General features: G+C 44.3%; 1 protein-coding gene across 1 annotated transcript; it reads left to right on the top strand.

Annotated features, from left to right (window-relative positions):
- The first annotated feature begins 6,747 nt into the window (after positions 1-6,747).
- LOC125942598 (uncharacterized) lies at positions 6,748-23,190 on the top strand. Its single transcript, XM_049660788.1, has 4 exons — positions 6,748-6,937; positions 9,519-9,784; positions 11,942-12,110; positions 20,592-23,190. The coding sequence occupies exons 1-4, from the start codon at positions 6,853-6,855 to the stop codon at positions 20,660-20,662; spliced, it is 591 nt and encodes a 196-aa protein (XP_049516745.1). The 5' UTR covers positions 6,748-6,852; the 3' UTR covers positions 20,663-23,190.
- The last annotated feature ends 732 nt before the right edge of the window (positions 23,191-23,922 follow it).

Here is a 23,922-nt window from a genome sequence, read left to right as displayed (position 1 = left end):
CAATAGACATTATATATCAATGTGCAATAAACATTACACTACTTCTGTGAAGACACGTTTCACTTTCGTGTTCTATACCGATTCCTATATAAGAGGGATCAACCACATTTTTTTTTTCAGTGCTACCACCACCACCAACTGTGGAAAATTCTGCAATAGCAGACATTGCTGGTTTCATTGCGAAGGCAGTCGAAGAACGGAGGACATGCCACGCCTGTCCAAGTCTACACAAATCCACACCAGCATCAACATTATTCGCCAAACAAGAGGTGGTTTGGTGCTCCCGAAGCCGGAGTTTGCTGCTGTCCTCGTTAACGTAAAAAAGCCCGTTGACATGGCAGCGCCACATATTGGCAAGGATGATGTGTGCAAAAATTTGGCAGCTTTGATTTGTTCACACTTAGAGAGCTGCCCTCTTCTTACTTTCCAGGCAAACGAAGAGCATGAATCAGTGACTTCTTCAATAGTTGCAAGCGAATTTAAAAAGCTTGTCATGTCAAACATTAGCACAGCTGTTGAAGACACAGCGACTTACCACAAAAAAAAAACTAATAAGGTACTGAGCCGAAAAGTTCTGCACGTTTGAAGAGATCACTACGAGTGCGCAAGCGCTGTGAGTTTGCCATTGTAAATAAATTGTCGTGTGGATTGTGAATGTGGTACGCTGGTAATTTCGCCATGAATACAAACATGGCATGCACGTATATACAGATGGCTCAGAAAGTTGCTGAAAGATGTCTGTCCGTGGCTGTCGACTCAAGTAAGCAGCTCGATACTTAGTGCAGGAAGACACGCGATGAGTTCGCCTTTTGATTAACAAAATAAAACATCAATTCATTAGCATGCACAGATACAAGACTGCCGCGACTACAGCTCTCCATTTCCAAGTTCCGAGTCCTATTTTTCGCTTTCCAAAGCGTATTTTACAGTTAGTCATTTGGTCAAGTTACAGTGTAAGTCATAATAAACCACAGTTTGCGGGCTGCGGATTCGCAAAAAAATTAAAGAAATCTCCGTTGCCTCGTCAGTCAGGTGGCATTCCTTCCAGCAGAGAGAGCTCGAATGCCTTCTCTCACTTGTAGGCTTCCCATTCGCACGCTGCGCTTGAGCGCGAGGACATCATTTTCCCGCAAACTTTGGCTCACGAGTGTACTCGCTTGGGGCAGCATCATCGCGACAGAGCCTGGAGCGCAAAGCAAAAAAGAAAAGCAACAGGGGCCATCGGTGCTTCTGCGTGCCTTTTTGTTCAGCACAAATTTTCGCGCTTTCTTATAAAGCGATATTTTTAAGGTGGCACAAAACGTCTCGCGCGCAGCCGTAGCAAGGTTGGAGAAGGTAGATGATGATGATGATGATGATGATTTATTGGCATACCCTTTGAAACGGGGCGGCGACAAATAGTCACCTAGCCTGCTTGATTTAATCAGGTATAATATACATGTTCTTTATGTAGCATTTTTGTATACCTCTGATTATTATTTTTCTTTTTCAAAAAAACTACCTTGTGCCGCTGCCTATGATTTTAAGAGATCAGGTCGTATCCATCTTTTCCCTGCTTTTTTTCCACCAGTACTCCAATCGTCTCTTGCTGATCTCTACGGCTGATCTGTTTATGTTTCCTTCCACTTTGAAACCAAGCGCTTCTGGGAGTTGCACGTTACCTACGGCTCTCGCTGGGTGGATCCCGTCGCATTCCATCAGGATGTGCTGAGTGGTTTCTGGATCTTTACTGCAGCATGCTCATGTCTCATCTAGTTCCGAATATTTGTTCCGATATGTTTCCGTCCTTAGGCAACCGGCTCGAGACTCAAATAGCAAGGCACTGCCCTTTGTGTTATTGTACAGATTTTCTCTTCTAATTTCTTTCTTCTCATCCTTGTAAATCTCCATTGTCCTTTTTGTTTCCATTGTTTCCATCCAATTCATGGTCTCTATTTCTCTCACTTTCTTTCTGATGGCTCCTGGTTGTCTATTTAGAGTTTCGATTATCCTGTACTTGGTTGCCAACTTCATTGACCTCTTCCTCCATTCTGTGTCTACGCTTTTCATGTAGAGATACTTGTTCACTTTAGCCGCCCATTTATTTTCATCCATGTTCCTGAGCCTTTCTTCAAAACTAATTTTGCTCTGTGCTTCCCTGACTTCAAAAGAGGCCCAACCCATGTCACCCTGCACTGCCTCATTTGTGGTATTACCGTGGGCTCCCAAAGCCAACCGGCCTACTGATCTTTGGTTAACTTCCAAACCCGCCAATATATCTGATTTTAAGCATATAATGGCATTTGCGAATGTTAGCGCTGGCACCATTACTCCTTTCCAGATTGCACGCACCACCTCATACTTATTGAGGCCCCACAGTGCTCTGTGTTTCATTATTGCTGCATTCCGCTTCCCCTTTATTTTCAGATTATCTTGGTGGTTGTTTGAGTAAATCTTTCCTTCGTTTATGTGTACGCCGAGGTACTTATATTGCTTCACTATGGGTATTACTTGCTGTTGAATTGACACCACGAAGTTACTCGTGTGCTCATTAAAGATCATAATTCCTGATTTCTCTGTGCTAAACTTAAGGCCTAGATTTGTCGCTGCATTCCCACAGATATTCGCAAGTATCTGTAAATCTTTTTTATTGTCCGCTAGGAGCACAATGTCGTCTGCGTACATCAATCCGTGGACCTTCTGTTGCACCATTTGTCCATTACGCATGTAGGATAAATCAAAACCTAATTCGCTGTTTTCCAGTCGTCATTCTATACCCTTGACGTAAAGCGTGAACAACAATGGTGACAGAGGGCAACCTTGCTTCAATCCTTGGTGAATTCCCACCATTTCATTTCCTTTTCTATCTTCCCATACCACTTGTATTTGGTTGTCTCTATATATCTCCCTCAGCAGCTCCACGAAATCATCTATGCCTTCGTATTGAAGAATATCCCACAACAATTCCCTGTCTACGTTGTCATAAGCTCCCTTAATATCTAGAAATGCTATCCATCAAGGTCTTTTCTGAGCTACTGAAATCTCTATGCACTGAGTTAGTACAAACATATTGTCTTCTAAGACAATATGCCTGACCTGAACCCATTCTGTAGTTCCCCCAATACATCGTTTTTCTCCACCCACTTCGACAGTTCTAATTTTATGGCTTGCATTGCCATTCTATATATCACCGACGTTACTGTAACTGGCCTGTACGAGCTCGTCTTATCCTTATCTCCTTTGCCTTTGTAGAAGAGATTCATCTTGCTTTCACGCCATCCAACGGGAATTTTCTTTGTTCTAATCACTTGCTCTATGGCATTAGTCAGCAGTGCCTTGCTTTTTGGACCGAGGTTTTTGATTAGCTGTATTGGGATTTCATCGGGTCCTGCTGCCGTGTTGTTAGGGACATTTTCTGCTGCCTTTTTCCACTAAAAGCTTTCTATGCTAAATTCTCTCTGGTCTCTCTGGCCTCTCTGCTGTTGCTGGATCTGTTGTCTGAACTGCGCTTTTTCTCGTGCCGAAGTTATCCCTAATAACGTCTGTGATGTGCCGCATCGCATCGTCTCCTTTGTAGATGTTACCGTCTTCATCCCTTATAGCCGTTGGCGAGTTTTTAGTTGGAGCTCCGAGTGCTTTTATATGGTTCCAGAATCTTTTTGGAGCGCTTTTGTCTCTTTTGTGAATGCTATGCACCCAACGTTCACTTGAGCATTTAATTTTCTCTTGCACGAGCTCACTCGCAACCCTTTTCTCGGTATGTATTCCATCCACGGTGGAAGAATATGTAGGTGTTGACACTGCGGCGGAGCGAGCGTCCAGATTATGTTCGGCCGCGCGCGGGCGCACCGAGTAGCTCTGCTGCGAGCAGATAGATGGCGCCGCGGCCAGCGGTCCCAGCTTTGCGGCGCCGGCGGCTTGGGATTCCACCGCCTCCGCTAAACTTTCGTTCATAGTAAGGTGAGTAAATCTCAAAGCGCGAAAAAAAAATCGTTATTTCACATTAAAGTGATAAGTGTACCAGGCTTCGCTAACATGAAGGTTCCTTGTGCAGGGCGTGGATGATGTGAACACGGATCAATCGGGCAGCACTCAAAGCCCACTGAAGTTACCCTCGCGCGCACAATTTGTTTCGTCCGGTCTACCCGTTCATACAAGCATAAAAAAATGAAAGTGTTAGCCCACGTGCTACCTCTCGATCAGAAGAAAATAGTGACTGCACCAGAAATTGTATTTTATGCTTATCGCTGCTTCCATTCACACTCAGAAAACCGTTTAATCATCGTTGCGCGAATTCAATGTGGCCGCGGTATAAATTAAGAAATGAAACGGCGCAAGCTTGCGATATGCAATGCACTAAAGCAAAGTCGCTGTTCATGGCAGAACTTAAGATGAAAATGCACATCAGCTATGTAAAAACTCTTTCAAATGGGAATTTATTAGGCGTGACGAAGGGAGGCGTCTATATGGAATTAGAGCATCACTACCTCAGTTTACTCATGAAAACCTGAGCGAATGCCTTTTTTATTCCAATTCCACTTAACATAGACCGTGTATATCATTCATTGGGCTTTCGTCCATTGAGGACTGAGTGGCTCTTGCAAGATCTAAAAAAAGAGGCGACTTTCTTTTTTCTTAAATTGCATATGAGAATGTGCCAATGTAAGCGTGTTTGACAATGCATGCTACAGCCTGTCCACAGATACACTTACACCCACCACACAATAATCCCATAGACCTTTTTTTTGCATAGACACAATATGAAAAAACTTGTGTATGAAGCAGCTCGATAATTTTAATAGGTGATAACCATTCCCGAAGCTTGCGGTCTAATACACTCCCACAATGTAAAAATGTTGTATAAAAACGTGCAAGCGTGTAATATACACCACACGCGCATTGTAAAAAAAATTCTGTAGCCAGGATGGAACAAATTTGAAAATCAGGCACAAATCTGCACAGAAAACAGCAGTATTTTACAGGGTGCGCAAATATTTCAAAATATGCAAATGTCACGTAGCTGGACAGAACAATAGTAATGCTGTTGCCGTCCCTTGGAGATACTCAGTTATTTTTTACATTCAGCATAATTATATAATTTGTCTTATTTATTGATCAACTTCTAATTATTATAATTAGATTAAAAGTGTCAATGAGAAAATTGTAGAGCAACATGAAAGACTCCCGATACAGCTTTCTATTGCTCAATACGCGCTACGTAGAAGTGTTTTTCCGAGCATGAAAGAAGCTCACGAATACACGCTAAGTGCCTCGAGCGGCCAGTCGCGCGGCAATATTGCTGTATTCGCAGGTTTCGTTCATGCTCGGAAAACAGTTTTATGTATCACGTATTGAGCAACAGAAATGTATATTGGGAGTTTTCCATGCTGCTGTACAATTCTCTCGTTCACACTTTTTATCCAATTATAGCATTACAAAAGTTTATCAATCAATTATTAAAATAATTATGTAATTAAGCGGAATAAAAAAATAATCTGAGTATCTCCAAGCGACGGCAGACAACATTACCTTGGTTCTGTCCAGCTACGTGACATTTACATATTTTCAAATCTTGGTGCATGATAGTAAACCACCCAGTATATATCTTGTACTTGCAGCAAAATTTGCATTAACAACTGTGGCACACAGAAGGTTCTCTCTTCCGCAGCGGCTTTCGAGGTTTATTTTACCGTGTGAGTTTCTTTGGACAGTTTGGAAATAAGGCGGGAATCCTTTTATCGAGCGTTTCGCGTAATATGCCATCGATATCGTATCCTCTGAAAAATGGCTGGTGCAGACATGGTCGGTAGGCGTTAGAGTTCGGTCTGCCCTGAGATTTGCACGGCGCCACTGCTCTAGACGACCGCTGTCGGACGGCGCTTTGAATAAAGGCACACGCTCCGCACAAGTCAGGTATCCAGAATTGCAGTTCGGAACGAAGCACTTTCTAGCCATTTCAAACGCCCCTCAGAAGGCCGCTGCCACCTTAGTCGAGGGCCCGTGGCGACAATACTCAAGCACAAGGTCATGAAACGAACGCGAATAAAAATCGTGCCTTCAAAACAGCGCAACCGCACATGCAAGCAGGAAGACGAAGCAGCGGCAGCACGCGCCTTGCCGCCGAGGCTGGGACCGCATACCGCAGCGCCCTCTACGACGGCGCCGAACCAGCTGCAACCAAGCCGAACCTAATCTGGACGCGAGCGAGCGGTGCTTTCGCGCGCGTTGGGGGGAGAGTGTCAGCACCTCTCCTTATTCTTACACCGTGATTCCATCTAATGAGCACCTCTTCTTGTAATCCCAACTTTTTGGCTTTTCGATGAGCCCTAGATGCCTCTTTACGCTCTTCTATAGCTTGTTATATTTCCTTGTTCCACCACTTACGTGGTTTCCTCTTGCCAATCCAACAATTGTTTTGCGTGTCCGCCTTATTTCATGCAGCATAACGTCCACCAGTTCCTTATATTCCCAGACTGCTGTAGGAAAATCCTCAATTTTCTTCTCTATGTTGTTTGCGATCTCTGTTATTTGCTCGTCATTCATCTTTAAAAATTCTGAGCCTATTGGTTCATGTTCTGCGCTAGTATCTCGCCAAAAATTTAGTGCTAAACGTCTATGATCGCTTCCCAGGCTATTTTTTCCATTTTCGTCTATTAGATGGGTTGGAGGCGCGCGCCGCGGTGCGGCGATAGGAGCAGCCCCACCCCTTTCCGCAATTACACCCCCGCCGTCAGAATGGGACGGCCGGAGCGTTGCCGGAGCAAACCCGCCGCGCGCGCCGATCCAGGCGGCCGCGCATCAAGGGACGCCATGTTGGTTTTAAAGTGCCTGGCCGGCCTGGCGTTGCGTTAGACACTAGCTTCGTTGTGAGAAATGCAGGGGTTAGCGAGGGGCCGGTGTTGTAAACGCGTTGAAACGCGACCGCTGGCATCCGACAGACGGCACCAAGATATGCGAGGTGAGTTGTTGACTTGTTAGGGCATATAACAATGCATTTTTGCTAGTTTGTCGTGACAGCAGTCAGTGTTTTTAAGTTTCCACTTGGTTCGATGGTGCAAAGGGCCGAGACGTGACCTCTGCTGCGTGACAGCACAGCTGATTTAACACGGTTATTGCGGATGAAGCCGTGTGGTTGCTGTTAAACGTTTATACACGAAATAAATACTTGTTTCGCTATAGCTGCATGTCATAATCATTGTGGGAACCTGCTGTTTTATTGCGATAGCAATTATATGGACACTTCTGCGGGATTTTTGCCGTCGTCGTCGCCGTCAGGTTCCGTATAGATTCCAAGGGCGATAAAATCGTCGCCGCGCGCCGTACGAGTAAAAGCGCGCGGGGGACGCGCGCTATCACGGAGAGACAACGCACGGCGGAAAGCAAACGCGATTGTCGCCCAAAAGGCCGTGGGGGTATGGGGGGGAGGGAGGCGGGGCGACGCTGTGCTACTGCACCAAATGCTTATCTTGCAACCCAGCGCAAGGAGAACTGGCAACGCAATCTCCCACGCGAAAGCAAAAAAAAAAAAAAAAAGCGGGGAGGCAGCGCGGGAGGGACGGGGGGAGCAGCTTCTACTAAGGCCGGGCTCGACTGGCGCGCACTCGCTTCTTAAGAAGCGAGCGAGCGCGCGCGCCAGTCGAGCCCGGCCGTGTCTCCACACGGCTCTGACCTTTATCCGCTGTCCATTCGCCGCTCAGTTTTCGTTGAAGCGATAGACCGCACGATTCTTCGCCCGCTGCAGCGGCCGCGCCAGCGTTTTGACAGTTGTTGTCTGCGGTCATTCAGTGTCATTTATTCATGTTTGCTTGTGCGCGATGACACCACGCTTGTCAATTCAGTTGGAAAGCGAATGTGTCCAAGTTTACGCGGCCGATAAAACTACTCTACTATCCCTACTCCGAATAGCTCTCTACCAATTTGCTATCGCAATTGATGCTTCGCCTTTCGGGCGAAACTGCGACATTTTTTATGGACGCTATTAAACAGCCTCATAACAATGCATTTATTCTCTCAAGAACGGCTGCATAGGAACGAAAAGTTACCATCACTGCTCGATGTTCTTACTGTAGTTTTAAAATGCTGTATAATGCCCCACTTGATTTCAGCTGCATTTCGAGGACAGCCAGTTTGAGGCAAATCGTTAGGATGGGCGCCAATTGTTGAAGTTTACGTATTGTGTGAAGCTGTAAGCAAACATGTCGGTGCCCAATACATTTTGTGAATAGCAATGTTTTTTCTGGTACGAATTATTCAATGCAAATCGGAAAGAGTAGATATGGCTGTTTTTGTTTGTGATTAACAATGTATTTTCTTTTTCTTGTAATTATGTATTTGTGTATACCACACCATGTTGTTTGTACAGTTCCACTTGTTCCCTCTTCCTAATTTTAGTTTTATTTTAATCCATGCCAATTCAATGTTCTGAACTGAGACCAAATCAGTGCGACCCGATTGGCTTAATAACCCTATATATATATGCTCTTCAACGTCCGCATACATTGACTTCACTTTCTGCCACAATTACCAAGATCTGGTTTAAAGCTTCATATAGAGAAAAATAGCAGCATTAGCCCTAAAATAACTATTGAGTACTGCTCAGAAATGTTGCACAGATAATTACAAAAATAAAGGCTAGAGTCTGCAATTTTTTATGCATATGTAGGCGGATTGTGCTCTTGGTTGTGTGTGGAACAATTAAAAGAATCACTCGGAGAAGAATCGGGGAGTTTTTATAGAATAATTAATGCTAAGGATGAAATTACCAAAGTAGGAGTTTAGTAAAGATAGAGAATAGTAACAGCGGTTCAGTGCACAGAACAATCAATTGAAGCTAAGTTGAAGCAGTAATTTTGGCGAGTTCATTTATACTTGCAGAGGGGGGAAAAAGTGCTCAAAACAGGATGAAGGGAAAGCCGACGGATTTATCATGTGGTGCTCATTAACTTCTGAAGCTGACAAAATTACAAATAAAAATGAAAAACACGGTTTCTGCTATAGGGCTGTGTTGTCAGTCATCTGTTAATCCTGTCATGAGCATTTCTTTTTTTTTACAGTGAGTGCTGTGAAAGTGACAAAAACAAATAAAAATGAAAAACAATGTTTCTGCTATAGGGCGCTGTGTTGTCAGTCTGTTAATCCTGTCATGAGCTTTTTTTTACGGTGAGTGCTGCGAGAGTGACGAAAAGACATCCACAGCAGCTTAGACAATGCTCTGCCATTGGAAGAATGTGTCAGATTGTCAAGACTAACTCTACGTTAACGCAGCATCGTAAGTACTGGTGCTGCGCAAAGAATAATGAACAGACTGAATAGCTTTGCATTTGGAATTGCCGAATGTCGCTTAAATTAAAGTTAAATAAAGCCTCACTTATTTGTTACTAACAATATATTTGCAAGCCCGACCATCAAAAGGGCCAACAAAGCCCAATCTCCCCGCATTTTACCGAAAGCGCTCAATCGCTGCATGCCGGGCAGTGCCAGCGAACAGGAATGTTCGAACCAAGATGGCGCCCACAAAAAGCTGTGTCTCCTCCTTGTAGGGAAGGCGGACATTGAGGCACCCTATCCTGGCAGCTGCAGCAGCCCCTCTATGGTGTCCACAAGGAAACTACGAACGCGAGAGCCGCGAGCACGACTGGGAGCATCCGGGCTCGACTGGCACACGTTCACTAGCGCGGGAGCTGTGTCTCCGGCGCCCGTGGTACCACTAGCACAGCAGGTCGGCGTCCTGAAACGCGCACAGCCACCATGCAAACAGATTCTGACGCGGTCAAGAAAACTACGGAAGACGCCATGCCCCGACCAAGTAAACAAGAAAAAAAAAGTGAACACTCAAGGTGGCGCTTTCTCAACCTTCTAAAAGCATAGTGCGTCACGTTTGAAACCGTGCAATTTCTCAGCGCCGCTGAGCTTACCGGATGTCCATTTCCAGTGCAGTGGCGCTGTCCTCATTAACATTAACGCTGAACGCGTCTGCATGCAAACACACTTGGTTTCTCCCAGTTCAAGCATTTACTTAAATCATCTATCAAGTACTTCCATAACACGGTGTACCCCTAAATAGTGACCAAGTTGTAACCGCACTATCGGCATAAACTTCTCAGTTTAAAGAGCTTAAAAAATACCTTTCTTTTTCATGGGATTTATGTCATGCATCTAAACACAGTGCGAGCACTTCTGTTTATTGACTGATTGAATACCGCATATTTTTACACTTTCAGGCATGGCCCAAATTACGCCCCTTGTTTCTACATACATTCTATTGCCGTACTCAACGTCACCTTTTTGCATTTTTCCTCCTCTCAAACCTCTCCCAATACATCACTGCCAACTGCACCGCCCTGCTGTGCCCTGGCAGGATAATTGCACGAGCCCATCTTTCCGGCCAAGCACCACACTCGACGTGCTTCGCATCTCAACTAACTTGGTTTACAATCTACAGAACGCACTAGAGAGGAGGTGCCTGCACATTGACACAAATGACGCTACTTTAGTCTTTTTCCAGGGGCTTTAACAACCACTGGGTTTGCGGTGCCACCTTGCGAGCGGCGGGGTAAAACAATAAACTCACTAACAAAGGACTCTCATCATGTGACTTTCGGTAGACTTCGCCAATTTTAGCGAGCATTCACGCATGCTGGATGCACGGTAACGGTCACTCTTCTCAAGCTGTACAATTTGAGCTGTCAATCCGGAATTGAAGTTCGCACTAAACGTGCATATCTGTGGAGGCCTGCGAGCGAGTCAGACAGCGAGTGTTTGCTTTCTTTTATTGCGATAGCAATTATATGGACACTCCAAAGCAGATTTCTGCCGTCGCCGTGAGGTTCCGTATGACGTCAATTGAGATGAAATCGCCGCCGCGCGCCGCCGAACGCTGTATGTGCGAGTGAAAGGGCGCGAGGGACGCGCGCTTTCACGGGGAGTGAACGCACGGCGGAGAACAAACGCGCGTTCTGTGCCGTGCTCCCTTAAGGGCTGCAGAAGTAGGCGTCTCTTTCCTCCTTTACAATCACCATATATGTAGAGCAAACGCGCCTTCTTCTGACGCACGAAACGCCGCGGGGGGGGGGGGGGGGGGGCAGGGATTAGCTGCGGCACCAAGTGCCTATTTATATCAGAGGCTCCGGCAACAGTCACCAACGCCGCACGCATTTTGTGCGAACGTGGGCAAAACGCCGACGGCGTCGACAACAGTGCTGTGTGTTGCCGGTGCTGCTGCATGTCCAAGTTTGTACAACGGATAAAACTACTATCCTTACTCCGTATAGCTCTCTACTAAGTTGCTATCGCAATTGATGCTTCGCCTTTCGGGTGAAACTGCGACAACTTTTTTGTGTGTTCGTCTGGGCACGTACGTATGCGAGTCGGCGAGTATTTATTTAGGCGCGGCCGATCGATCAAAATACACGAACTGCAGCTTGTGCATCATTAATCGAACAGCCGTGGTGCATGCGTGTGAGAGAGCCGTGTCGATGCATGTGTGCGCTTGTTCTTGCGGTCGGTTTCGTTCGTCCAGCCATGTGTTCGTTCGGGCAGCCCTGTTGGTTTTGTATCTCTTTGTCTGTCCTTATACTTCGCGCACCGTCTTAAAGCTCACGCCACCAAAGCACTCCGCCGCCCGATTGACCTTGCAGGGCTTTATTACCCTGACGAAAGTCCCCTTGTCGAAATGTTGGTGCCAGCTTCAGGATTTCGTTATTTATTTACAGTTAATCGCTCACAGTTATACACCTGTTCGGTTTAGATTTCATATAAGTATTTGTTTTATTCATCCTACATATTTGCATTGTTTTGATCAATGTGGATATTTGTTTCCTCTCACTCCCCAAGTTTTCACTTTGATAGTGTCAGACAGCGGGTGAAGTCCCCTGCAGAATGTGTTACGATGACTTTACCCCAGAACGTTGCGTTTCTCCGTTAGCACCTTTCAGAGGACATGCTGCTTCTGTTTATTGCGCAGATGGCCCCTCTCAGAAAAGATGGAGCTGCCACAGTGTCGTCACATGCTTCAGAACACCCGAGGTCGCGAGCGAGGCCGCGCGCAATGCAGCAATCCAGCAGGTCATGGGCTTCGCCCAGAATCACCTGCAGAAGAAAAACTACCAGAGCTGGTGGTCATGGAATACTGAGTAAGACAGCATGGCTTCGCAATCATGCGGCTACTATAAACGGCTGTCAAATTCGATCAATTCACTTTTTAGAGTAAAGATTTCTTGCCGAGTTCAAGGCACTTTTTTGTATGTTTCTGTCCTCTAATGCCGCACGCATTTAACAGGATGGTGACACCATCTAGGAACGGTTCAGCGAAGAAGTAGTTGATAAGTTTAGCACTTTCAAGCATGAAGTTTGATGCAGTGATTACTAGAGGGTGTGGTTCTGGTGTCTACAGGAGCTGCAAGAAGGGCAATTCAGACAGCATATAGGAATAATTTCAAGTACATGGACTTGCCTAAACCTTGTCCTTTTGGTTTGAACTGACTTGGTAAACGGATCAGCACAGCGTTATAATGATGAAACAAACATTAAAATTTCAAGATAAGCGGTTTCAAGACAGCCGAATTCACGAAGATATAAGCATAACCATCGCAAGAAGTCAACATGACGCCTTTCCAATATGGCGCCAATAACCGCCGACTTCATCACAAAATCTCAACGTACCAGGAGTGGTACTTTTAGATCATTTTTGCAATATTATATGCGATCCAGCAACCGACACGTTGGTCGTACATAGCCAACAGTGAACCTCACACAAATAAGCTCAAACGCAGATGTATGTTGACACCGTGTTTGAAACCGATTCACGCTAAAAATCTTGCGAACGTCCTCAGGTTCCTCCGATTTTTTAACCTAGGACAACCTCCACAGAGCGTTCTTCTGACCAGTGACGAAGCGCGCAAATGAACCGCACTGGATAAGGTATGCCTGAGCGACTGTGTCCTCTAGATAAAGACAGATATTGAGGCCATTGTTTACCTTTGGACACTAGGTGGTGTCCAAAGCTTGACGTCTACGACGTATTTCCAGCTTCCAAAATCATTTTCACAGTTTGCAGTCGGCTGAACAATGGCCTTAAGATGTATCTTTCGAAAGTGCCATGCCGCGCAAGCAAATGCTGCGGGAAAGTGCTCGCCTCTGCCCTGCTTATAACGTGACCACCGCCAGTGCAGCCACGCACAGCAGCTGCCTCTGAGCATTCAGGCACTGCCGTGCGTGGCTGGCGTGTTTACAAGTGCCGCGTCTTTACTCTTTCTCGCACTCTTTATGTCCGTCAGCGGTCGTAGCAATGCTCTACCTGCGTAATCAATGGTATCAGCCAGCCGAGAACTTTTGGTGATACCACAGCAGTGCAGTTTCGGTACTGTTCTTTTTTCAACATTTTTGCATTCTAGGTTTTGAGGTATCCAGAGTTTGGCCCAGTGGCGTTTCGAGATAAGGGGTGAAAAACCCATGGAGTTGACACCGTGCCAGGGGAAAAAATTAGAATTCGAGTTAACGAGGGTTTACTCTAAATGTGGCAAATCAATTCTGGGGAAGCCTTGCAAGGTGGAGAAAAGTTCACAAAATATTGTCATCGACCCGAGTGCAGCACGGAGCTGCAAAGGAAACCCATACGGGTTTCTCTGAAAAGAAGCTTCGCATTTGAAGAAAATCCTGGACTAGGAATTTCTTCCACTGCGAAGCTTTTTTTCAAGGAAGCTTGTATGGGTTTCCTTTGTAGCTTTGTCGTACAGTCAGGTCGATCATAATTTTTCCCTTTCATGTAAATGATTCTATCAACAACATATACACAACTACTTTTCAATACTGCAGTGAAGTGATGTCTTCGCCAAGGTGATGCCAGTAACTGTGAGGGTGTAGCATACATAGTGTTTCTTTTTTAGACCGTAAAATTTTTTATAATAAGGGTATGAGTGTAGCGACAAGGTGCTTTTGTGGAGTTGCTAGACGAGGCAGACATACTTTGCTGTGAAGAATGCGAGTTTCTGAGAACTAGTTATCAAAAAATCATCAAATTTGTATTAGAACATTGAGGGCAGCAGATTGTAGGGCAAATTTGGCGGCAGTGACATTTTAATGCACCCCCATTTTTTTATATTGAAGATCGTACTGAATTCTAGATGCTTATAATCAAATTTCAATGTTTCGTCAAGGCAGTATTGAAACAAAGCACACCAGCAGAGCAGAAAAGACAGCCTCACTTGCCGACGTGCGCAACCTCATGCCTACGTGCCTTGTGCCTGCCATGTCTCGCAACATTAGACGTGCTGCAGTGCTCGCTCACAAAGAGACGTCTTGACAGGCATAATTTCATATTGCTATTGACAGTGCTTCAAAATTCTTAAATATTTATCAACATAATTGTTTTATTGTTAGGGTTGTTAAATCACTGCAAAGAGGAAAGTAAAAAAAAGCACTTCCTCACATGACATTAATCAGCCGCACTGAGAATTGATTGTACCGTGCTATAGCCTTGCAGCCAGGCACGTGGCTAGCATGGCAATGCGAGGCAGGCCAAGCTAGCCTCGCATTGCCATGCTAGCCACGTGCTTGGCTGCAAAGCTATAATATATTCCAATGAAGATTTCAGCAATGAATCTTACATTGATTAAATTAGCGTTCTGTACATTCGGTTTAAGATGAAAATAAGAGAAAAGTATACCTAATTTCTGGAGAAGACAGTGTTGTGTTGGTTCAAGATAGTGTGAAATTTGTTCATCCATATTTGTTACAGTTGTGTTTGACTATACGAGGTCTGTTAGAAAAGTATCCGACCTTATTTTATTTTTTGCGAACACTTGATGGATATGAAACAAGCGTGCTTGCATCCGCCGACCATGAACCTTTGTGTGCATGCGCAAATTTTTTCCCGCCTGCCGATAGCATCAGTCGCTGGGACGCAGTGTTTGAGTGAGGTAGTGCGCAGTGCTCTCGTCGTTTTTTTTTATTGCAAGGAAAATGGCAGAGCGACTGGAGCAGCGCTACTGCATCAAATTTTGCCAGAAACTGGGCGACAGCCAAGTGGAAACCATTCGGAAGATTCAGACAGCTTTCAGTGACGATGCTATCAGCAGCACAGAGACTAAGAGTGGTACAACCGATTTAAAGACGGCCGCACATCGGTGGAGAGCGAGCCACGCTCCGGTCGGCCATCAACATGCCGAAATGACCAGGTCATTGCCGAAGGGAATGCTGTTGTGATGCGGGACCGTCGTGTGACTATCCGAGAAATTGCAGAAGAGGTGGGCATCAGCACTTTTTCTGCACATTCCATTATGACTGAAGATTTGGTCATGAAGAGAGTTGCGGCGAAATTCATGCCGAAGGTGCTCACGGTGGAGCAAAAGCAACTTCGTGTTGAAGTCTTGCAGGACATGCTGGATTCCACAAACAGTGACCCCGACTTCATGAACACCATAATCACTGGTGACGAGTCTTGGGTGCACAGGTACGACCCAGAAACCAAATCGCAGTCGTCACAGTGGAAGCATTCCACGTCACCAAGACCAAAGAAGGCCCGCCAAGTGTGCAGCAATGTGAAAGTGATGCTGACCGCTTTCTTTGACTCCGCAGTCTGGTACATCACAAGTATGCACCACAGGGTCAAACCACCCAAGAGTACTACAGGGATGTCCTCCGTCGCCTGTGTGATGCTGTGCGGTACAAGAGACCGGAGTTGTGGTCAACAGGAAATTGGCGCATCTATTACGACAATGCTCCTGCACATTCCTCGCACTTGATTCAGACTTTTTTGGCGAAAAACCAGACTCCCGTAGTTAAACAGGTTCCTTACTCTCCTTATATGGCCACCTGTGACTTCTCACTGTTTGCCAAAGAGGCCATTGAAAAGAGCGTGATTTCAGACAAGAGGGGACATTATGGCTGCAGCGACAGCTGAGCTAAACTCCACTCCCAAAGAGGTCTTCTCGGAATGCTTCCAACAATGGCAGCACTGCTGGGAGAAGTGTGTGGAGTCCCAAGGAGACTACTTTGAGGGTGATTAGGTTTCCAACGCTCCAGTTATGCCACTTTTTTTTGTTCGGCCAAAGCTCGGATACTTTTCTAACAGACCTTGTATGCACAGACAACCTATCTCAACAGTCTGTATAATTTTATTTTTATTTATTTTCACATACTACAGCCGCTGGTGGGGCTATGTCATGAGTGGAATATACAATATGATACAAAAAAGAAATACAACAGGCAACAACAAAAGAAAGTTAAGCGCAATGCTGAGGGAGCACAGACAAGAATTTATTTAATGAAAGAACGGTTGGTTCCTGATAGCAAATTGCAAGTTTCAAATAAATGGTGGTATAAAATGGTGTTAGGAATATTTAAAATGGCACTCTACCAGTCAAAGGTGTGAAAGGGTTAGTTGCATAACCCCAGTCCACAGTTGACAAAAAAATATAGTGCAGCTCATTTAACTTTACATAAAAATATGTACACTTATCGCATGGAATGAAACTTGACACATATTGTGCACTACGAGGGTTCACTTGCCTTCATCTAAACCCTCTGCCAACACTTCATATGGCTGCAGTGGATCACCTAAGAAAAAGATAGTGCAGTATGCAAACGCTCAACTGCACCTCCTGTATGATTTCCATCTGGATAACAAAGAACAAAGCAAATCTTGCAAGAACAAATATTAGAAAGTTCACACAAACCTTCTACCAGCAGTGCTTGAAGCTTTACATAGGATGATGCCAGAGGAATTAGTATTTGTAATTGACTTAAGTCAATATTCACAAATCAACCTAAAAACCTTCAGTCATCATTGCATTGGTCATCATTAGTGGCAGTGCACGTATTATTGTACAATCTGCCAGACAATTAACACCAAACGAGTGCCGCTTGATAACTGCTTTGTTCCAAACTCGTGAGGGGCTTTCGCACAGGCATCGAAAGGTGTAAAATTTAGTGCAAACATAGGAAAGGCTGCCAATTCACTCATTGACATGTAGCTCTGACCAAACTTTTGTGGCAGCATGCTAACACTTTGCTACTTGATCCACTGTTTGTAATGGACGATGCAAAAAAGCAAGACGAAAGACTGTAACCACAGGGGTAGCACCCACTTCTGAGAACAGCCTAGCAGTCAAATGTTATAGCACCAGTTAAGCATGCATGCACCCACACTCGCTGTTTTCGTTACATGGCACCGCAACAAAAGCGTGGATCATTAGAATGGCCATCATTCACCCGATATTGTTATTTGACTGATTGTACTTCCTCTGCAAATTGGCTGCAAAAAATTATGTTTACAAGGCAGCTGTTGCAAAAGTGGTCAGAACCACTTTTCATTTTCTGAGGCAAGGTAACAATTAGGTGCAGCTTGTAGAAATGATGGAACCAGCCTTCAAGACGCAAACACTAGGAGAGAAGTAGACAGACACATGCTGGGTGTCCGTCTATTCTCTCCTACTTCTCTTCCCAGCATGTGTCCATCTACTTCTCTCCTGGTGTTTGCATCTTGAAGGCTGGTTCCATCGTTTCTAAAATATGTACCAACAGACCCAGCAACAGACTCTTCTAGGTGCACCTGTACATGTCAACAATGAAGACACCATCATGGCAATTAAGTCTAGGACCTGTGCATTGTATGTATAAGAGAAACCCTGCAAAAAACATGCAACGTTTCACTGCGTCTTGCACGTATGGTAGAAGAACTTCATTTTGTTCTCATGGGTCGAAGTTAGTCATCATCATCATCATCAGCCTATATATCCACTGCAGGACAAAGCCCTCTCTCGGCGATCTTCAATTACGCCTGTCTTGCGCTAGCTGATTCCAACTTGCGCCTGCAAATTTGTGCAAATATTCTTAGTGCACTGCAAGTTGTAAGGCACCGCCTAGTTAGGGAAGAGCTCACTGCAGGGTATTTCAAATTGGTTCATTATTGTTAGAGGAGACAAGAAAAACTGAAATGTCACATTGCCATGCTGCCAAGAGCGAGCTTCCTTGCCGATGTAAGCACTTTTGCCTTCTGCCTCGTCTAGCACCCACAAGTGACATTTGTTACCTGCCAGCTCCCTCACCAGAGCCAAGGGACGTTGTCCCATTTGCATTACAAGCACTGCCTCCAGTTTTTTTCCCCCGTTTCTCTTATTGCTGTGCGGCGCACTCCAAGTGGCGGTATTGCACATTTTGCACTGGACAATTCAACGAATTCATAAGCCATAATTGGTGATTTTGCAGGCATTAGGCTTTACGTAGAGGCATTTGTGCATGTGATCTTGACTCTCTCGCTGGAAGCATAGCACCCTTGAAAGGAAGGACATGAAGGCATTTCTTCTATTACACCATGCAGCTTTACAATATTTTGCAGACACAATTTCTACAGAGTGATCTACATGTCACGCTGGTCCGTTTGCAATGCCTAAATCTGGTGAGGGGCCCTTTAAGAAACACCACTTCAGGAACAGGAAATCGAAGTGAGAGAGCTGATGAGCAAACCAGGAGATATAGCTGGCACCAGCATTTCACCAATGGCCGGTACTTGCACTGTACCCATCTGGGCAGTGGGAGCAATTTCTTCATGAAAAGCAAATTATTCCTGTTATAAAACACCACCTTGACCTAAGAAAATAGCATTAAAGAACAAGGAAAAGCCAGACATTTTTTCGCCAATGACTGCACATGACATGCAACATGGTGCAACATAGTTGTTATAGGCCCTCGTGCCTGTGAACGTAGCTGCGGCTAAGATGCATAGTGTGGATCCTGTGCCACTCATGGTGCTGAGAACATTGGAGGATAGAAGCTTCCAAAGCTGTATGCGCCTAACAGAGATCATGAGCCCTGCCATGCTGCTGCTCAGCCAGCTGTAGTCATGCATTCAGTGTACGTAGAATTCATTTTTTCTTGCGCTAAGTATAGTAGGACGCCACAGGGATGGAACAGACACTGAAATGAAGCAGACACGAAAGGGGAAAAACGAGAGGGGAAAAACAAATCTTGCGCTACGACCCGAGCCATTCAAAGGTTATAAAAAGAGGAATAGCTAAATCGGCTATCAAACAGGCAATTAAAAAGTCCTGCATTCACGCAGTCACAGATAGCCTTAGCACACAGATTAACAGACTAAAGAAAAGTGGATACCCTGACAACATGATAGTGCAGATTGGAGAGCAAATGATTACGCAAATCACCTGGCCGAAAATACGAGACAGGAATAACAAGGACAAACATAAGCGAGCTGTAGTTGTCCCTTACGTTCACAACCTCTCACACCGCCTAAAGAAGGTGGCAGAAAGGCACGACATAAAAGTGCTCTTCTCAGCACCGATCAAGTTAAGAGGGCTTTGCAAGAAAGTGCACTCGGAGAACAAAAAAGCGCAAGGACCATGTAACGTAACACACGCACAAAAATATGTAACCTGTGAAAATAACGTCGTGTACAAGATCCCGCTAAAATGCGGTGAGGTATACGTGGGCCAGACGGGACGCTGTCTGAACGACAGGCTCAGAGAACATTGGTACGCATGCGAACAAGTAGCAGCATCCAGCAATCTCGCCATGCATCGTAGAACGTGCAAATGCACAGCTCACTTTGACAAGATGACAGTTGTCACTAGAGAAAGACAAAATAACTAGGGAAATACGAGAGGCTTTAGAAATAGAAGAAGAAAAAGACAACTGCGTGAGCACGCCTTCAATCATACTAACAAAAGCTGAAATCACCTTCGCAAAGAATGCATACACACACAGAATGCAGTGTTAGAATCATAACAACCAGAAACGTGCGTACGTGGTCTGAGTGTTTCTGCTGTAATCATAGTTCACGCAGTCGCAATATGCCGCTGTGTGGTTTAAATACTGTATAATGATCTGACAATAAACCAGTTGGTAGTTTGCGCTCCCGTGTGTCACTTCGTGTCCGCTTCATTTCAGTGTCTGTTCCATCCCTGTGGCGTCCTACTATACTTAGCGCAAGAAAAAATGAATCCACACCAACTAGCCCAATTCATAGCTCTTCTAAATATTTGTACGTAGAATATTTTTGATAAGCATTACACAACCTGCAATGTTGATTTAGTGCTACACTGACATATGCCGAAACATTGCAAGAAATGAGGCAATAATTGGCCAGAAACTGTCCAATAAACTTGACAGCATGCCAGGTGCGCACGACCTGTCATGAACTCAGTTTGGAAAATCAGCTGTATAGTATGGGCCTAGCACAGCTTAAAAGAGTACCGATACAATACTTTTGCATCCTGCTTTCCGTGGTTTATTAGAGAGCTGCTGAGCCCAGATACACAATACGGTACCAGAATTCCTTGAATGCACAAAAAATTGCTCATTATATTCTCTTCCAATGTGCTATGATTGGTTGGCTTAAGGTTTGTTTGCAAGGGTTCCTCTACCTGTCACAAATATCAGAGGTAATGGTCACATGTTACATGTGTATTTATCGGAGATAGTGGTCACATGGTATCACAATCTGCTGATATACACATCAGCGTGATCCAGTGTCCACAAGCCACGCAATAACCACATTGCCAAAAGCTGGAAGCACACCACATGGGCCATTCTTTCAACATGTGCATGGCGCAAGTGTAGGGAGCAGTGCATTCACTATACGACTGTTTTTTCTCATTCAGGCCTTGCTAGTGTCAACCGACGCAGCAAGTTCACCTGCTTTGGTCACGCCGTCTGCAATCATCGGATCTAATATCAGCAAAGACAAGAAGGAAACAAGCATGTCCATCAACCTCGACCCGGCATCGCTACCCTCGAACCATGGCTTTGTAACGTCACCAGGCACAGCTATAAAAGAGAGACCCTTCATCAACAGCACCAGTGGGCACAGCGCAAGCGTAGGGAGCAGTGCATTCACTATGCGACTGTTTTTTCTTGTTCAGGTTAGTGATCATCATTCAATCTGCAGTGATGATCGTTGCTTGGTGATATTGCTGTGCCCACGTAGATGTGTACGTATGTGTTATGCATGTTTCTGTGTATGCAAACTTCTTGTGTGTGGAGATGTTGAGGAAAATCACGGACCTACAGTGGATGAAATGTTTGAAACTATTATAAATGGGCAGAAAGCTATCGGCTCTGACATCGCTGAGATCAAAACTCACCTGGACAAGAGATTCGGCAACAAAAGCTTTTTGTGAGCGATTAGTAGACTTAGAAGACAAGGTCAAAGAGTTGAAAATTAAGAGTTGTGTCGTGGATGAATTGAATGCATCTGTGACAAGTATACATGGTGCACTCAGGTCCCAGCAAATCGAAGCCGTAGGAGCAATCTTGTTGTGTTCGGCATTCCAGAAGAACCAAACGAATCTGAAGCTGTCTTGCGCAACAAAGTAATTAAAAATGTCTTCGAGAAAAAATTGGAAGTAAAGTGCGTATCAATCGCTAGAATTCATAGACTAGGAAAACCTTCCGAAAAGCGGCCTATAAGTCTTTACTTTCAAGATTATAATGAAAAGGAGGCAGTCTTGAGGAATGCTAAAAAATTGAAAGGAACTAGCATAAGCCTTCAAAATGACTACTGCGCAGATACGCTGCAAAAAAGGAAATTGCTCAGGGACGGTGTGAAACAAGATAAGAATATGGGCAAGAAGGTATCGCTCGTACAGGATAAGGTCCGCATTGACAAACAACTGTATTATTGGGACGACACTTCAAACTTGCACAAGGCATTGTCGAAGACGAACACCTTTACCTCAACAAGCTAGCTACTAAAGGATTGCGAGTTTCGTCTGCTTGTATTTAACGCTCGGAGCATTGTCAATAAAACAGAAAAATTGGAAACGCTTCTTTTGTCATATAATCCTCAATTATGTGTTATAACTGCAACTTATCTTCATGATCAAATTGGTGATGACAAAGTTGCGCCGCCGGGCTACAGGTTGTACAGGCATGATAGAGGTTCCTGTGGTGGTGGTGTTGCGGTGATAACAAAGGATAATATTGAAGTTACTGTTGCTGACCAAGTCTGTGATCATGAAAGTCTACTTCTAAGGGTGTCGCTACAAAGTGACACGTTCTTTGTCTGCGCTGTTTACCGACCTCCAAATGCTGCTGACTTGTTTTTGAGCAGGCTATATGATCACCTGCTAAAATTCCGGGACAAAAACCTAATTATAACCAGAGATTTTTACCTGCCATTCATTCATTGGAATAAGCAGCAGTATGGATATTCTGTAGCGGCTGATGCTCTAACTGATCTATTGTTTACTTTTAATCTTGACCAGATCGTGACAGCTTACACCTGTGGAAATGCAATTCTGAACCTTCTATTTATTTCTGAAACATTTAGCTCGGGAACAGTGCATGTTGAACCTGGAATTTCAGACCATAACTTGATATATTTCTGCTGGACTAGATATACGAAGATGCAAAAGGACAAAGTTCCTCCAGCTACAGTAAAAGACTATAATAGAGCTGATGACACAGCAGTAATTGATTATTTAGAAGAGCATCTTGTCGTTAGCACCAACAGCGTTGAAAGTTTGTGGCAACAGTTTTATTGTGTAGTTAAGTTCTGCATTCAACATTTCATACCGTCAAAAAGACTGCAAAAGCACCATACAAACCCCTGGATTAGTCGGCAGATAATACAAACCAAAGGAAAAATTAAGCACCTGAGAAAGAAGCACAAAACATTCACTCCACAATTTATGCAGCTAAAGCATGATCTGCAAAGTAAAGTAAAACAAGCAAGAAGCAACTTTTTTAGCAACACTATTGCTCACTTCATTAAAAGTGATCCTAGCAAGTTCTGGCGCTACCTCAAAGTAAAAAAGAGATTAAGAAAGTCAAAGTTGATAATATTCTCGATGACCCAACTTCTATTGCAGAGACGTTTAATCAGTACTTTCAATCTGTTTTTTTTTCAATATGAGACGAATATAACCTGCCAAATGTTTCTCCTGTATTAGAAAATGAGTTGGATATAACTAGTGAGGGGGGTTCTTGCCATGCTATTGAAGCTAGATAATAAGAAGTCCACTGGCCCTGACGGGCTGTCAAATGCATTTTTAAGGCGTTACGCTCAGCAAATCTCAAATTTTTTGACCACAGTGTTTAAATTTTTAATAACTTCTGGTGTCGTACCAGCTGACTGGCGTATAGCCCGTGTGGCACCTGTCCATAAAGCCGGTGATCGGCTACTTCCTAAAAATTACCGTCCTGTTTCTGTTACTAGTAGTTGTGGTAAGCTTTTGGAACACATAGTGGTGAGTTTTATTCAGGAATTCTTTATTAAAAACAATATTTTGTCTCCTCATCAGCACGGCTTTCGAAAGGGTCTACTACAACCACACAGCTTATTTCGACGGTACACGAGATATCAAGTGTACTTGACCAGTCCGGTCAAATTGACATTCTGTTTTTAGACTTATCGAAAGCCTTCGATAGAGTTCCTCATGGAAAATTATTGTATAAATTAGAGTGTATAGGGTTACCTTTGTACATTATTCAGTGGATTGCCTCGTACATAGCCGATAGAAAGCAGTTTGTGGAAATTGATCATTGTCCATCTAGAGCACTGTCTGTTACCTCGGGCGTTCCACAAAGGAGTGTTTTAGGTCCGCTATTGTTTCTTCTTTATGTTAATGATTTGGTGGACGTAGTGCCTCATGATGTATCCATAAAACGTTTGCTGATGATTGTGCTGTTTTTTAAAAAATGTTATCCACAAATTACCATTTCTCGTTGTAAAAAACTCTTTTGGCAATCGATGATCGGTGTATGCGTTGGGGTATGGCATTGAATTCGGAGAAAACTACTTTTATGTGTCACAAAGAAAAAAGGTCCTAGTTCTTTTTCTTATCAACTCCATAACCAGCCTGTATTAGAAGTTTCCCAATATAAGTACTTAGGCGTGACTGTAACTAATAAGCTTCCTTGGTCAGAGCATATATTGGACATTGCTTCATCAGCCCTGCGGAAGCTATGGTTCCTTAAAAGAAAACTTAA

This window comes from Dermacentor silvarum, chromosome 1 (assembly GCF_013339745.2).
Source record: "Dermacentor silvarum isolate Dsil-2018 chromosome 1, BIME_Dsil_1.4, whole genome shotgun sequence".
Taxonomy (NCBI): domain Eukaryota; kingdom Metazoa; phylum Arthropoda; class Arachnida; order Ixodida; family Ixodidae; genus Dermacentor; species Dermacentor silvarum.
The sequence above is the reverse complement of the archived record's forward strand: the minus strand, read 5'-3'. Positions and strand labels throughout refer to the sequence as shown.